Genomic DNA, 14,925 nt, shown 5'->3' with positions numbered 1-14,925 from the left:
ATCAGGATGGTCTCAGAGTCCGTTGGAACAACCGGCCCATTCCGGTTCTTTACCGCCTGCCTTTTCCAGGCCACACGGTAAGAATAGATAAGAGGGGCGGATCCCAGAGGAGGAGGAGGTGGAGGAGGAGGAGGGGGAAAGGAGGAGAAGAGAGGAGGGGGGGGAGAGGAGGAGGGGGAGAGAGGAGGAGGGGGAGAGGAGGAGGAGGAGAGAGGAGGAGGAGGGGGAAAGGAGGAAGAGGGAGAGGGGAAGGAGGTGGAGGAGGAGAGGAGGAGAGAGGAAGAGGGGGAAAAGGAGGAGGAGGCGGTGGAGATGAGAGGAAGAGGAAGAGGAGGAGGAGGATGGGCAGGTCCCGGAGGAGGAGAGGGGAGGAGGAGGAGGGGGAGAGGAGGAGAAGAGAGGAGGGGGGGAGAGGAGGAGGGGGAGGAGGAGGAGGGGGAGAGGAGGAGAAGAGAGGAGGAGGGGAGAGGAGGAGGGGGAGTGAGGAGGAGGAGGAGAGGAGGAGAAGAGAGGAGGGGGGGAGAGGAGGAGGGGGGGGAGAGGAGGAGGGGGAGAGAGGAGGAGGGGGAGAGGAGGAGGAGGAGGAGGAGGGGGAGAGAGGAGGAGGAGGAGGAGGAGGAGAGGAGAGGAGGAGGGGGAGAGAGGAGGAGGAGGAGGAGGAGGAGAGGAGAGGAGGAGGAGCAGAAGGAGGAGGACAGGGGAGGAGGGGAGGAGGAGGAGGAGGAGGACCTCACTGTAGACCTACCTTGGTGTGGAGTTTGGAGATCATCTTCTCGTCGACGTGAGGCTGCCTGTACACTCGGCTCTTGTAGCGGAACTGTGTGGTGTTCCATAGCAAAGGGAAAGGTTTATTATACTAACAAATAATACACAAAGACATAGGAAACCTGGTGTAGAAACACTTTCTTTAAATCAAATAATAAATGTAATGTAGGCCACTAAAGCGTCCATCAATGGGAGAAATCTCAAAGTGTTAAAGCTACACTTTACCCTTAGGAAGCTCTAATAAACTTCTACTGCTGACCTTACAGCTGTACCCCTAACGAGGGGACCCTCTAGCTGAGTGGCTGTACCCCTAACGAGGGGACCCCCTAGCTGAGTGGCTGTACTTCTAACGAGGGGACCCCCTAGCTGATTGGCTGTACTTCTAACGAGGGGACCCCCTAGCTGATTGATCATACCTCTAACGAGGGGACCCCCTAGCTGAGTGGCTGTACCCCTAACGAGGGGACCCTCTAGCTGAGTGGCTGTACCCCTAACGAGGGGACCCTCTAGCTGAGTGGCTGTACCTCTAACGAGGGGTCCCCCAGGCTGAGTGGCTGTATCCCTAACGAGGGGTCCCCCTCGCTGAGTGGCTGTACCTCTAACGAGGGAACCCCCAGGCTGATTGGCTGTACCTCTAACGAGGTGACCCCCTAGCTGATTGGCTGTGCCCCTAACGAGGGGACCCCCTAGCTGATTGGCCGTACCCCTAACGAGGGGACCCCCAGGCTGAGTGGCTGTACCCCTAACGAGGGGACCCCCTAGCTGATTGATCGTACCTCTAAGGACGGGACCCCCTAGCTGAGTGGCTGTACCCCTAACGAGGGGACCCCCAGGCTGAGTGGCTGTACCCCTAACGAGGGGACCCCCAGGCTGAGTGGCTGTACCCCTAACGAGGGGACCCCCAGGCTGATTGATCGTACCTCTAAGGACGGGACCCCTTTGCCGATTGGCTGAGGGTACTCCCTGAGCACACGCTCCTCGTCCAGGAACTTGCCGTCGCGGGCGTTGCTGGCGGGCTGGAAGAGGCCGTAGTTCAGCACGTCCTTCAGGCCCTGGCTCAGCGAGCAGAGCACGCGCTGCTTGGCCACCCACACGCTGGCGTCCGGGTTGAAGCGCATGCATTTCTGAGGAGGAGGAGGAGGAGGAGGTCAATGACGTCGGTTCCACACCTGTTCACCTGATCAATCACAGGGAACTCATGAGAGCCTCAGCTCCCACCTTCTGTAATAAAGAGATAATAGGATTAATGTAAGGATTAGTAGAGGCTGTCATCAAAGTTGCCATTGCATCGTTAACAAAAGATATAAGCTGCCTAAATACTGCTTTTCTTTTTAAATGTGAGCCACATCATTCTTGCACTATTGACGAACAACAAGGTTTTCAGGATCTCAAATTCAATCCTGGAAAAGATGAAGCGTTTACACTGTTAATGATTTAATTAAGACAGCCATCATCGGAGGCGGAGCTACGACTCATCCTGGAGGCGGTGTGTGTGTGTGTGAGAGCGTGTGTGTGTGTGTGTGAGTGTGTGTGTGAGCGTGTGTGTGTGTGTGTGTGCGTGTGTGTGTGTGTGTGTGTGTGTGCGTGTGTGTGTGAGCGTGTGTGTGTGTGTGTGTGTGTATGAGCGTGTGTGTATGTGTGTGAGCGTGTGTGTGAGCGTGTGTGTGTTTGTGTGTGTGAGCGTGTGTGCGTTTGTGTGTGTGTGTGTGTGTGTGTGTGTGTGTGTGTGTGTTGTGGCAACCCGTCTCCCCAAGTGTCAGGTACCCGGTAGGAATTACACGGAAAGCAGGGGTTAAAGCCGCAGTCAGCGTTTATTTCAACAGAATGAATAGTCTGTATACTCGTGCTAGGGTCTCCGTGAGCCTCTAGATCACCGGCGTGGTGCAGAATCCCTCCGTGTCGCTTCGCCCTTCTCCCGGTCTAGCGAGCACTCCCGCCGTGTCACTTGCCCGGCGCTGTGCGGAATCCCTCCGCGTCCCTTGCCGTTCGCCCGGTCTGGTGCTTACTCCCTCCGTGTCACTCTCTCCGTGGGGCGGACTCCCCCCGTGTCACTCTCCATGTGGTGCGGACTCTCTCCCTGGCACTCCCTCGTTCGCCCGGTCTGGTGCCCCTTTTATGCCGGCTCCTGGTCCATTCCCTTCCTCCGGCCAGGTGTCCCCGATTGCGCTGATTGGGGGGGGAGACGTGGTGCTCTCTGTCGCCGGCTGGAGGGTGGCGACGGTAAACCAGGTCTACTGAGGTCCTCGGACCCGTCCGGTCCGAGGTCCAGCGGCGGGATGCCACACTCCCTGGTCGTCGGTGAACCCGCTCAGGCAGGCATCCCGGCGTGACAGGGCGTCGGCGTTCCTGTCTCCGGCCATCCACTTCGGGGGGGCGTGGATGGTGACCAGGATGACCTCCCTCCCTAGGAGATAATACCTGATGTTTCGGAGGGCCCAGAATCACCGCGTCACTCATGCGTTGGTGTCCCTGGCTCCGGCCATCCGCTTCAGGGGGGCGTGGTCGGTGACCAGGATGACCTCCCTCCGCCCTCCACCGGCTCTGGGCTTGATAGGCACACTCGTGGTCCAATGTGATTCGCCGAAGCCGCTGGGCGGTCGGCGCCTTCTTAGAGCCGGGGTCCTTGGTCACCTCCTCCATCAGGTCGTCGTCGTCATCGTCGTCGTGGCCCGTGGGTCCAGAGGGGACCCGGTGGTCGTCCGAGCTCTTGTCGGGATCTGGAAGCTTCACAGGTTTACCTGTCTCCGGGAGGTCATCCCCATCCACGTCCAGCGTGATGGCGCCTTCGTTGGGGATCGACACGGACAGGTGATCGTCCTCAGCTTCTTTAGGGGAGTCTGTTGCTTCGACTGAAGTCTCTGCCGCTTCCGTCTCTGCCTCTGCCTCCGGCTCGGTGTCGACGTCGGCCTCGAGCTCTGGCTCCAAGTCGGCCTCGAGCAGCGCCACGGCCCCTGGTCCCGGTGAGGCCGCGGGCTCAGCCTCCGCCTCTGGCTCCGTCTCCACCACAGGCTGGGCCTCTAGATTGAGGCCTCTGTCGTGGGCTCGGTGTCGGTCTCTGGATCGGCCTCGAGCTCTGGCTCCGAGTCGGCCTCGAGCAGCGCCACGGCCTCTGGTTCCGGTGAGGCCGCGGGCTCAGCCTCCTCTGTTCGCCCTCCGGGGGACGACGGAGGCCTGGTGGCCCCGTAGGCCTGTTGAACTCCCCTCACCCCTCTGCGGGGTGGTTCTCTCCGGCTCCGGAGTTCACGCGCCGGGTCCGGTAGCCGGTGGAAGATCGGGAAGTCCTTCCCGATTAGCAGCGGCACCGGTAGGTGGGGTACGATCCCTGCCCGCGTCGGGAATACCCCGTGCGGGGTCCGGATGACGACGTGGCAGGTCTCGAACGTCCGGGCGTCCCCGTGTATGCAGGCCACCTCTATGGGCGCGCCCTCCTTCCCGCCCGCCAAGTCAGGGCGGAGGAGAGTGACCACGCTGCCGGTATCCACGAGGGCCTGCGTGCCCCGGTTCATTACCCGTGCCGGTATGGTCGGGCTTCCTGTTTTCCCCTGTGCCCAGCAGGTCGCTCGCATGCATGGCTGCGTCTGCTGCCGGTGTGGCTCGTCTCGCGGCCCCTCCTCCCACGGCCTCGTCTCCCGCGGCCTCGTCTCCCGCGGCCCCGCCTCCCGCGGCCTCATCTCGGGCCGCGTTGTCTCTGACGGCGTCGTCTCTGGCGGCGTCGTCTCCGGGTGCAACGGGGCGGCGGTCGCGGCGGCGGTCGCGGCGGCGGTCGCGGCGCTTAGTTCGGTGAGCCGTAGTACGACCTCGTAGAGCAGGGCCAGACTCTCCGTGGTCTCCCACTGCTGCTGCTGGGCGGGCGTCGCCGCGGTCCCATCCGGGTTCTGCATGCCGGCTGAAGGGGGTTCCCTCACAAAACCGGCCCGTAGCGCGGTCGAGTTGCCCGCATCCTCCACCATATGTGGCAACCCGTCTCCCCAAGTGTCAGGTACCCGGTAGGAATTACACAGAAAGCAGGGGTTAAAGCCGCAGTCGGCGTTTATTTATTTATAACAGAATAAGTAGTCTGTATACTCGTGCTAGGGTCTCCGTGAGCCTCTAGATCACCGGCGTGGTGCAGAATCCCTCCGTGTCGCTTCGCCCTTCTCCCGGTCTAGCGAGCACTCCCGCCGTGTCACTTGCCCGGCGCTGTGCGGAATCCCTCCGCGTCCCTTGCCGTTCGCCCGGTCTGGTGCTTACTCCCTCCGTGTCACTCTCTCCGTGGGGCGGACTCCCCCCGTGTCACTCTCCATGTGGTGCGGACTCTCTCCCTGGCACTCCCTCGTTCGCCCGGTCTGGTGCCCCTTTTATGCCGGCTCCTGGTCCATTCCCTTCCTCCGGCCAGGTGTCCCCGATTGCGCTGATTGGGGGGGGAGACGTGGTGCTCTCTGTCGCCGGCTGGAGGGTGGCGACGGTAAACCAGGTCTACTGAGGTCCTCGGACCCGTCCGGTCCGAGGTCCAGCGGCGGGATGCCACACTCCCTGGTCGTCGGTGAACCCGCTCAGGCAGGCATCCCGGCGTGACAGGGCGTCGGCGTTCCTGTCTCCGGCCATCCACTTCGGGGGGGCGTGGATGGTGACCAGGATGACCTCCCTCCCTAGGAGATAATACCTGATGTTTCGGAGGGCCCAGAATCACCGCGTCACTCATGCGTTGGTGTCCCTGGCTCCGGCCATCCGCTTCAGGGGGGCGTGGTCGGTGACCAGGATGACCTCCCTCCGCCCTCCACCGGCTCTGGGCTTGATAGGCACACTCGTGGTCCAATGTGATTCGCCGAAGCCGCTGGGCGGTCGGCGCCTTCTTAGAGCCGGGGTCCTTGGTCACCTCCTCCATCAGGTCGTCGTCGTCATCGTCGTCGTGGCCCGTGGGTCCAGAGGGGACCCGGTGGTCGTCCGAGCTCTTGTCGGGATCTGGAAGCTTCACAGGTTTACCTGTCTCCGGGAGGTCATCCCCATCCACGTCCAGCGTGATGGCGCCTTCGTTGGGGATCGACACGGACAGGTGATCGTCCTCAGCTTCTTTAGGGGAGTCTGTTGCTTCGACTGAAGTCTCTGCCGCTTCCGTCTCTGCCTCTGCCTCCGGCTCGGTGTCGACGTCGGCCTCGAGCTCTGGCTCCAAGTCGGCCTCGAGCAGCGCCACGGCCCCTGGTCCCGGTGAGGCCGCGGGCTCAGCCTCCGCCTCTGGCTCCGTCTCCACCACAGGCTGGGCCTCTAGATTGAGGCCTCTGTCGTGGGCTCGGTGTCGGTCTCTGGATCGGCCTCGAGCTCTGGCTCCGAGTCGGCCTCGAGCAGCGCCACGGCCTCTGGTTCCGGTGAGGCCGCGGGCTCAGCCTCCTCTGTTCGCCCTCCGGGGGACGACGGAGGCCTGGTGGCCCCGTAGGCCTGTTGAACTCCCCTCACCCCTCTGCGGGGTGGTTCTCTCCGGCTCCGGAGTTCACGCGCCGGGTCCGGTAGCCGGTGGAAGATCGGGAAGTCCTTCCCGATTAGCAGCGGCACCGGTAGGTGGGGTACGATCCCTGCCCGCGTCGGGAATACCCCGTGCGGGGTCCGGATGACGACGTGGCAGGTCTCGAACGTCCGGGCGTCCCCGTGTATGCAGGCCACCTCTATGGGCGCGCCCTCCTTCCCGCCCGCCAAGTCAGGGCGGAGGAGAGTGACCACGCTGCCGGTATCCACGAGGGCCTGCGTGCCCCGGTTCATTACCCGTGCCGGTATGGTCGGGCTTCCTGTTTTCCCCTGTGCCCAGCAGGTCGCTCGCATGCATGGCTGCGTCTGCTGCCGGTGTGGCTCGTCTCGCGGCCCCTCCTCCCACGGCCTCGTCTCCCGCGGCCTCGTCTCCCGCGGCCTCGTCTCCCGCGGCCCCGCCTCCCGCGGCCTCATCTCGGGCCGCGTCGTCTCTGACGGCGTCGTCTCCGGCGGCATCGTCTCCAGCTGCAACGGGGCGGCGGTCGCGGCGGCGGTCGCGGCGGCGGTCGCGGCGCTTAGTTCGGTGAGCCGTAGTACGACCTCGTAGAGCAGGGCCAGACTCTCCGTGGTCTCCCACTGCTGCTGCTGGGCGGGCGTCGCCGCGGTCCCATCCGGGTTCTGCATGCCGGCTGAAGGGGGTTCCCTCACAAAACCGGCCCGTAGCGCGGTCGAGTTGCCCGCATCCTCCACCATATGTGGCAACCCGTCTCCCCAAGTGTCAGGTACCCGGTAGGAATTACACAGAAAGCAGGGGTTAAAGCCGCAGTCGGCGTTTATTTATTTATAACAGAATAAGTAGTCTGTATACTCGTGCTAGGGTCTCCGTGAGCCTCTAGATCGCCGGCGTGGTGCGGAATCCCTCCGTGTCGCTTGCCGTTCGCCCGGTCTGGTGCTTACTCCCTCCGTGTCACTCTCTCCGTGGGGCGGACTCCCCCCGTGTCACTCTCCATGTGGTGCGGACTCTCTCCCTGGCACTCCCTCGTTCGCCCGGTCTGGTGCCCCTTTTATGCTGGCTCCTGGTCCATTCCCTTCCTCCGGCCAGGTGTCCCCGATTGCGCTGATTGGGGGGGGAGACGTGGTGCTCTCTGTCGCCGGCTGGAGGGTGGCGACGGTAAACCAGGTCTACTGCGTGTCCTCGGACCCGTCCGGTCCGAGGTCCAGCGGCGGGATGCCACAGTGTGTGTTTGTGTGTGTGAGCGTGTGTGTGTGTGTGTGTGTGTGTGTGTGTGTGTGTGTGTGTGTGTGTGTGTGTGTGTGTGCGTGTGAGCATGTACAACTGGACTGCTGCTGGGCAAGTGATAGCAGCCTTGCGGCCTGAAGCCTGAAACCACGCGGCTAATCCGCTCAGCTGCCAAGAGAGGAGAGGAGAGAGGAGGAGAGGAGAGAGGAGGAGAGGAGGAGAGGAGAGAGAGAGGAGAGAGAGGAGAGAGAGGAGGAGAGGAGAGGATAGAGAGGAGAGGAGAGAGGAAAGAGAGGAGGAGAGGAGAGGAAAGAGGAGAGAGGAGGAGAGGAGGAGAGAGGAGAGGAGGAGAGGGGAGAGAGGAGAGGAGAGAGAGGAGGAGAAGAGAGAGAGGAGAAAGGAGAGAGAGGAGGAGAGGAGAGGATAGAGAGGAGAGGAGAGAGGAGAGAGAGGAGGAGAGGAGAGGAGAGAGAGGAGAGGATAGAGGAGAGAGAGGAGAGGAGAGAGGAGATGAGAGAGAGGAGAGAGAGGAGGAGAGGAGAGAGAGGAGGAGAAGAGAGAGAAGAGGAGAGAGGAGAGAGAGGAGGAGAGAGGAGAGAGGGGAGAGGAGAGAGGAGAGAGGGGAGAGGAGAGAGAGGAGGAGAAGAGAGAGGAGAGGAGAGAGGAGAGAGAGGAGGAGAGAGGAGAGAGGGGAGAGGAGAGAGGGGAGAGGAGAGAGGAGAGAGGGGAGAGGAGAGAGAGGAGAGAGAGGAGAGGAGAGGGGGGGGAGAGGGGGGGGGGGGCAGGAGATGTAGGGTGAAGGTACTAACGTCTGGTGAGCCCCCCTGCTGTTTGCTGCTGATAACACTCGGCAAATCGCCATGGCAATATTTCATTTCCGAATCATCCTCTTCCTAGAACGGTCATTTAAACATCGACAAAAGACGATGATTGTTGGGAAATTACAATACGTATTTTTCTTTCTTTTTTTTCCACAGAAAGGAAAATGTCTGTGGCACAGGCACTGCTTTGAATGTCGCCCAGGATTTTGGAAATGCCTAAATGTATAATCACTCTCTATGTTTAAATCCCCCCCCACCCCTGCATTAACCATAACCACTTCACAATCTGGAGGCTTCATCAGGTAAATTATTAACAGCATTAATGCATTACAACACGAGAATGAGAGACCATACCTTTCAAAAGCAACAATTGTAAAGCTTTTCATTCATTATTCCCAAACTGTTTTGTAAGTGAGCAACAAATTAAATGATTCAACATTCATTCAGGGAGCTCAAATGAAGGCATATTAAAAGGGAGTGGTGCGTAGAAAAACAATGCATTAATTTTCTTCCTCCTTTGACCCATTTAACCATTTTCTTCCTTTTTATTTCTTAACCTGCTTTTGTGACGGGTTGTACCCCAATTTCCTATGTTACATCATATATAGTGCAGCTATACAGAGCCCTTAGCTAGCGGTGCACAGAACCCTTAACTAGCGGCGCAAAGAGCCCTTAGCTAGCGGCGCAGAGAGTCCTTAACTAGCGGTGCACAGAGCCCTTAACTAGCAGTGCACAGAGCCCTTAGCTAGCGGCACACAGAGCCCTTAGCTAGCAGCACACAGAGCCCTTAGCTAACAGCTCACAGAGCCCTTTACTAGCAGTAATGCAGCCCTTAGCTAGCAGCTCACACAGCCCTTAACTAGCAGTAATGCAGCCCTTAGCTAGCAGCTCACACAGCCCTTAACTAGCAGTAATGCAGCCCTTAACTAGCAGCTCACAGAGCCCTTAACTAGCAGTAATGCATCCCTTAACTAGCAGCTCACACAGCCCTTACCTAGCAGCTCACAGAGCCCTTAACTAGCGGCGCACAGAGCCCTTAACTAGCGGCGCACACGGCCCTTAGCTAGTGGCGAACAGAGCCCTTAGCTAGCGGCGCACAGAGCCCTTAGCTAGCGGCGAACAGAGCCCTTAACTAGCGGCGAACAGAGCCCTTAACTAGCGGCGCACAGAGCCCTTAGCTAGCGGCGAACAGAGCCCTTAACTAGCGGCGAACAGAGCCCTTAACTAGCGGTCCACAGAGCCCTTAACTAGCGGTGCACAGAGCCCTTAACTAGCGGGGAACAGAGCCCTTAACTAGCGGTGCACAGAGCCCTTAACTAGCGGTGCACAGAGCCCTTAGGTAGCGGCGCACAGAGCCCTTAGCTAGCAGTAATGCATCCCTTAACTAGCAGCTCACACAGCCCTTACCTAGCAGCTCACAGAGCCCTTAACTAGCGGCGCACAGAGCCCTTAAGTAGTGGCGCACACAGCCCTTAGCTAGCGGCGAACAGAGCCCTTAGCTAGCGGTGCACAGAGCCCTTAACTAGCGGGGAACAGAGCCCTTAACTAGCGGTGCACAGAGCCCTTAACTAGCGGTGCACAGAGCCCTTAGGTAGGGGTGCACAGAGCCCTTAGCTAGCAGTAATGCAGCCCTTAGCTAGCGGCTACACCCTGTGGAACAGAGCTGCAGGGGGTGTTGCTTCATATCAAAGTACATAATCGGTGAAGAAAGCAGGATTAAAGGAAGGAGGTAATGATGTTGTGGAACGTGTAGGAGAAGGATTTAGGCTCATGTTTTCAGATATTATGACACAGGGATAGAACGTAATCAAGTTGTAGTGCGGATAAGAATGAGCTTGGGGAGGGGTGATACCATTAGGGTGTGTGTGTGTGTGTGTGTGTGTGTGTGTGTGTGTGTGTGTGTGTGTGTGTCTCTGTGTGTCTCTGTGTGTGTGCTTGAATTATTCAGCTGTGTTTGGATCATCTCTGACCCGATCATGTGATCAAGCGGTTCCACTGAGTGCTGGATGTTGAATCACGTCCTTAAGTGCACACATGTGAGTGGGCTTTTATACACATCAAAGCATGCCCCCCCCCCTCACACACACACTCACACACACACCCAGACACTCGCATGTATGAACATGTGCATACACACACACACACACCGTTACCCCATTTTAATGTATCGCCATAGCGACCATATTTTGTCGTAAAGCAGCAATTAGTAACAAAAGATTTCACTGCCATAATTGTGATCAGGATGTCGTCCGAAGGCAGGAGTATTAGGAGTATAGCACTAAGCTATACAACTCACCAGACCTACACGCGTAGTATATTTAGATATACTACACACAAGTATGAAGTATTTAGGTATGTAGTATATATATATGCCTGACACCAGCATGTAGTATTTAGGTATGTAGTATATATAGATATACTACACACCAGTATGTAGTATTTAGGTATGTAGTATATATAGATATACTACACACCAGTATGTAGTATTTAGGTATGTAGTATATATAGATATACTACACACAAGTATGTAGTATTTAGGTATGTAGTATATATAGATATACTACACACCAGGATGTAGAGGGCAGGTGAGTATGAGCCCACCCACTCTGCTGAACCCTGGGTCTCCCACCTCGCCTCTACTGACGCCTGCTGTTTGAGTAAATCAACCAGCATGTATTCATTCATTCATCCACAACAGGGCCCCCACCCCACTGATGTCCACCACATCGCTGCTGCTGGAACTGCCCATCAATAGGATGAACAAACATACTGCCTAATACCTAGACCTCACACATACTGCCTCATACCTAGACCTCACATACTGCCTCATACCTAGACACATACTGCCTCATACCTAGGCCTCACTACCTCATACCTAGACCTCACACATACTGCCTCATACCTAGACCTCACATACTGCCTCATACCTAGACCTCACTGCCTCATACCTAGACCTCACTTACTGCCTCATACCTAGACCTCACATACTGCCTCATACCTAGACACATACTGCCTAATACCTAGACCTCACTGCCTCATACCTAGGCCTCACACATACTGCCTCATACCTAGACCTCACTGCCTCATACCTAGACCTCACTGCCTCATACCTAGACCTCACTGCCTCATACCTAGGCCTCACATACTGCCTCATACCTAGGCCTCACATACTGCCTCATACCTAGACCTCACTGCCTCATACCTAGGCCTCACATACTGCCTCATACCTAGACCTCACATACTGCCTCATACCTAGGCCTCACACATACTGCCTCATACCTAGACCTCACTGCCTCATACCTAGACCTCACATACTGCCTCATACCTAGGCCTCACTGCCTCATACCTAGGCCTCACTGCCTCATACCTAGACCTCACTGCCTCATACCTAGGCCTCACTGCCTCATACCTAGACCTCACTGCCTCCCTCCAGCTGTGCAGGGCTTTCTTGTGGAGAGGCTTCTTGGTATATAGGTATGATATATTGTTTGACAGCTAGCTAGTGGTTATATGGTGGTAGCATAGCCACTATACTATCGTGGCTATGCTATCAAATCAGTTCCTGTAAAAGCATGCTGAGTTTGACTGTCAGGAGCCCTACCCACTGTGACCTGTATCTGTATTCACTTTATAGAAGTTTCTCTCTATAAATGATCACAAGCATTGATAATATGTTTATTACACATATTAGAAATGCAGCCGTTTAAGATGAGCTGGCTGTTTAACTCTTGTTAAGGTGTTTAATGAACCAGGTGCACTAGAATCCCTTATATTTTATCCATGGCGACATAGTAACCATGACAACGGTTGCAATAAACCAACATAATATGCCATATTTTTTTCAACACCTTCCTCATCGCTCATTTAAAATAGGCTTTTTTGAAAGAGCAAAGTACAATGAAACAAAATTATGTTATGCTGGAGAATATTTGATACAGTTGAATTGCTTTCAGGATCTATAATTTTTAGTTAAGTCAGAAGTCAGTGATTTAAGTTTTCATTTTAAATTCAATCAAGAAAGAAAAACATATTAGAACTGACTAAAATGCTGCAGATCCCCGACAGAGAGGTTCTGACCGGTAGAAGGATACTTAGTACTCGGTAATATAAGTACTGCTCTGTGGTAGTAAGTACTACTTCATATGAACCCCCTTAGAACTGCTCCAGTATAAAGATCACAGCAGCCAGTTCCCTCCCAGAATGCACCTGTCCCCTGACCCATAATGCACCTGTCCCCTGACCCATAATGCACCTGTCCTCCCCGCCCCATAGTGCACCTGTCCCCCGCCCCATAATGCACCTGTCCCCCGCCCCATAATGCACCTGTCCCCTGCCCCATAATGCACCTGTCCCCTGACCCATAATGCACCTGTCCCCCGCCTCAGGGCGCCCCTGCCTCTAGCCTCCCCTCACCGTCTGCTGCAGGTCGGGGACGAGCACGCGGACCACCAGGGAGTGCGTCCTCACGTCCTCCATGTAGGGCGGGGCCGAGGGGGCGGGGCCTATGGTCTCGTAGACGGTCTCCTCCCGGTCGGAGGCGGAGTCCTCGGAGTAGTCAGAGAGACTCTGAGCCATCTCATCCTCGCTGGAGGTGGGACTCCTAGGGCGGGGGGGGGGGGAGGCCTTCAGCTGAAGAGGGGGGGAGAGAGGGAGGGGGAGGGGGGTAAAGGGAGAGGGGGGGATGGGGGAGAGAAAGGGAGGGGGGGAGGAAAGAGGGAGGGAGGGAAAGGGAGGGGGGGAGAGGGAGTGAGACGGAGATAAAATGTCCTTTTAATTCCTTCCACCTTTTGCCTTCAAACATGTATCTTTCATTCATAACCAGAACGTGTTTACTTGTCTAAACCAGATATTCTCCAAAGCCTTTTGTTTGAAGTTATCTTTTTAATTTAACCTTTTCATTTCGTCACCAAAGACGAGCCAGGATGAAATATTTGCAGATAATTGGTTTAACATTTTGTGTTAGTATTGTATATTGTTTGGTGCGTGCATGAATGTGTGGGTATGTGTCGGTTGTGTGTGTGTGTGTGTGTGTGTGTGTGTGTGTGTGTGTGTGTGTGCGTGTGCACGAGGGAGAGAGAATACAACTATTTATCGAGTCCTGGTATCTGTGAGATGAAAGCGATTCAAATCCTGGCGGCTGACAGCTGCTCTACATCGTTACCTCTGGAGAGAAGAGAGCCCGGCGAGAGAGCCAGGGAGACATTAGAGGAGTCGAGAGTTCGTTCAAATCTTTATCTTCCTATTCCTCCCCACAGAAGGTCCTCCGACCACAGAACAGCTGAGCAGCGCGTCTCGTTAAACCCTCGTCCTCCTGGGGGCTCCTCCCTGGAGACAGACCTCCCCAACGTGTCCCTGAGCACCAGAGTGCTATGAGGTTCCATTCTGAACGCGTCAACGAGCTCCACAAAAAATGCCCTCAGCCGGTCTAAGCCGATACCACAGAGTCTGTAGGCTGGGCCATGTGATTCAGACAGCACAGTGCCACGCAGCACAGCGGAGGGAGAGGTTAGCGGTGACTAACACTAACCCTATCGGTGATCTACCGGGTATTCATGAGTCTGTCAGCAGATCAAGATACCTCTGAAGAAAACAGCCACCCTAACCCTGACACTTACCCTAACAGGCAGAGGCCTTCCCCATCTCGATTAGAGAACAGATGTTCTGTTCTGGAATCTCTCTCTCACACACACACACACACACACACACACACACACACACACACACACACACACACAAACACACATCTGATACTGAAAAGTAGAACTGAGCATTCAGCCATGAAAATGAGGCTGTAGTAGATGCATGTGAAAGGGCTTAGTGTCTCACACACACACACACACACACACACACACACACACAGGTCAGAGCCGTGGCCTATTTTTTCATGAAGGTCAGTGTAAGGGTCAGACAGCGACGGCTCTCAGTGACACTGAGAGCTCATTCTGCACAGGAGTCTCACTGGGTTCTTCTGAACGGCAGTTATGTCCTAACCTTATTTGTGAGCTTAGTTCGATCTGACAGATGATTCATTTGTTTTCCCCGCTTTGCTTTAAAGGTTACCTCATTTTACCATACAACACCAGGTAAGGGGGAGGGGTTAATTGACATTGCCTAGCAACAGAGGATCTATTGAAAAAGCAGATCTTTGGAATAGAAGTTCCAACAGCATGAATAGGAATACTTAGAGTAGAAATGCACTGGATTAAAAGAGTTCCTTTACCACCACTCAGCTAACATGAGGATAATACTTTGTTGTATAGTTTATATCAGGAGCTGTTACTAGTTAATACCTTAATACTGAAACTTCCTGAAAAGATATCTCCACCACCTTACTGCTTATAAACCCAGCAACCTGTGTTTGGAAATATGTGCAACAACAATATCCAGAGTTTTCGGTGTTAATGCTACTCCATGACGCTTCAATGTGCTTTGGACTCCGATTTTTTTTAAGAATTTTATCTAATTATTCTAATGACTGCTTAGAGTCTCACTTCAAAGGAGAATCCTGAGAGAAACAAACCCAGTGAGAGTCTGTTATCCACTGTAAGTCCAGTAGATCACTAGCTGCCAAACAGAACATCCAAAGGTTGTCCAAGGCTAGAACCCACCAGCTCCTGCTCAAACTGCCTGGAACCAGTATTCGGAGTGGCATGGAAACGGGGA

The 14,925-nt window shown here is 55.6% G+C and overlaps 1 protein-coding gene across 1 annotated transcript in view; it reads right to left on the bottom strand.

Annotated features, from left to right (window-relative positions):
- LOC307075591 (SH3 and multiple ankyrin repeat domains protein 2-like) overlaps positions 1–12,861 on the bottom strand; it is a gene marked incomplete at its 3' end in the record, with an annotated part of 106,304 nt that extends 93,443 nt beyond the window's left edge. Inside the window, exons 1-3 of the mRNA XM_079736232.1 lie at positions 12,676–12,861; positions 1,686–1,889; positions 746–817 (exon numbers count right to left, since the gene is read on the bottom strand). Coding sequence (XP_079592358.1) covers positions 746–817; positions 1,686–1,889; positions 12,676–12,837 — 438 coding nt within the window. The 5' untranslated portion in view covers positions 12,838–12,861. The remainder of the gene's footprint in view (positions 1–745; positions 818–1,685; positions 1,890–12,675) is intronic.
- Between the last annotated feature and the right edge of the window lie 2,064 nt (positions 12,862–14,925).

This window comes from Pollachius pollachius (genome assembly GCF_949987615.1).
Source record: "Pollachius pollachius genome assembly, chromosome: 5".
In the NCBI taxonomy this organism is placed as follows: Eukaryota; Metazoa; Chordata; class Actinopteri; order Gadiformes; family Gadidae; genus Pollachius; species Pollachius pollachius.
Note: the sequence above shows the minus strand (reverse complement) of the source record. Positions and strands in the feature narration are given on the sequence as shown.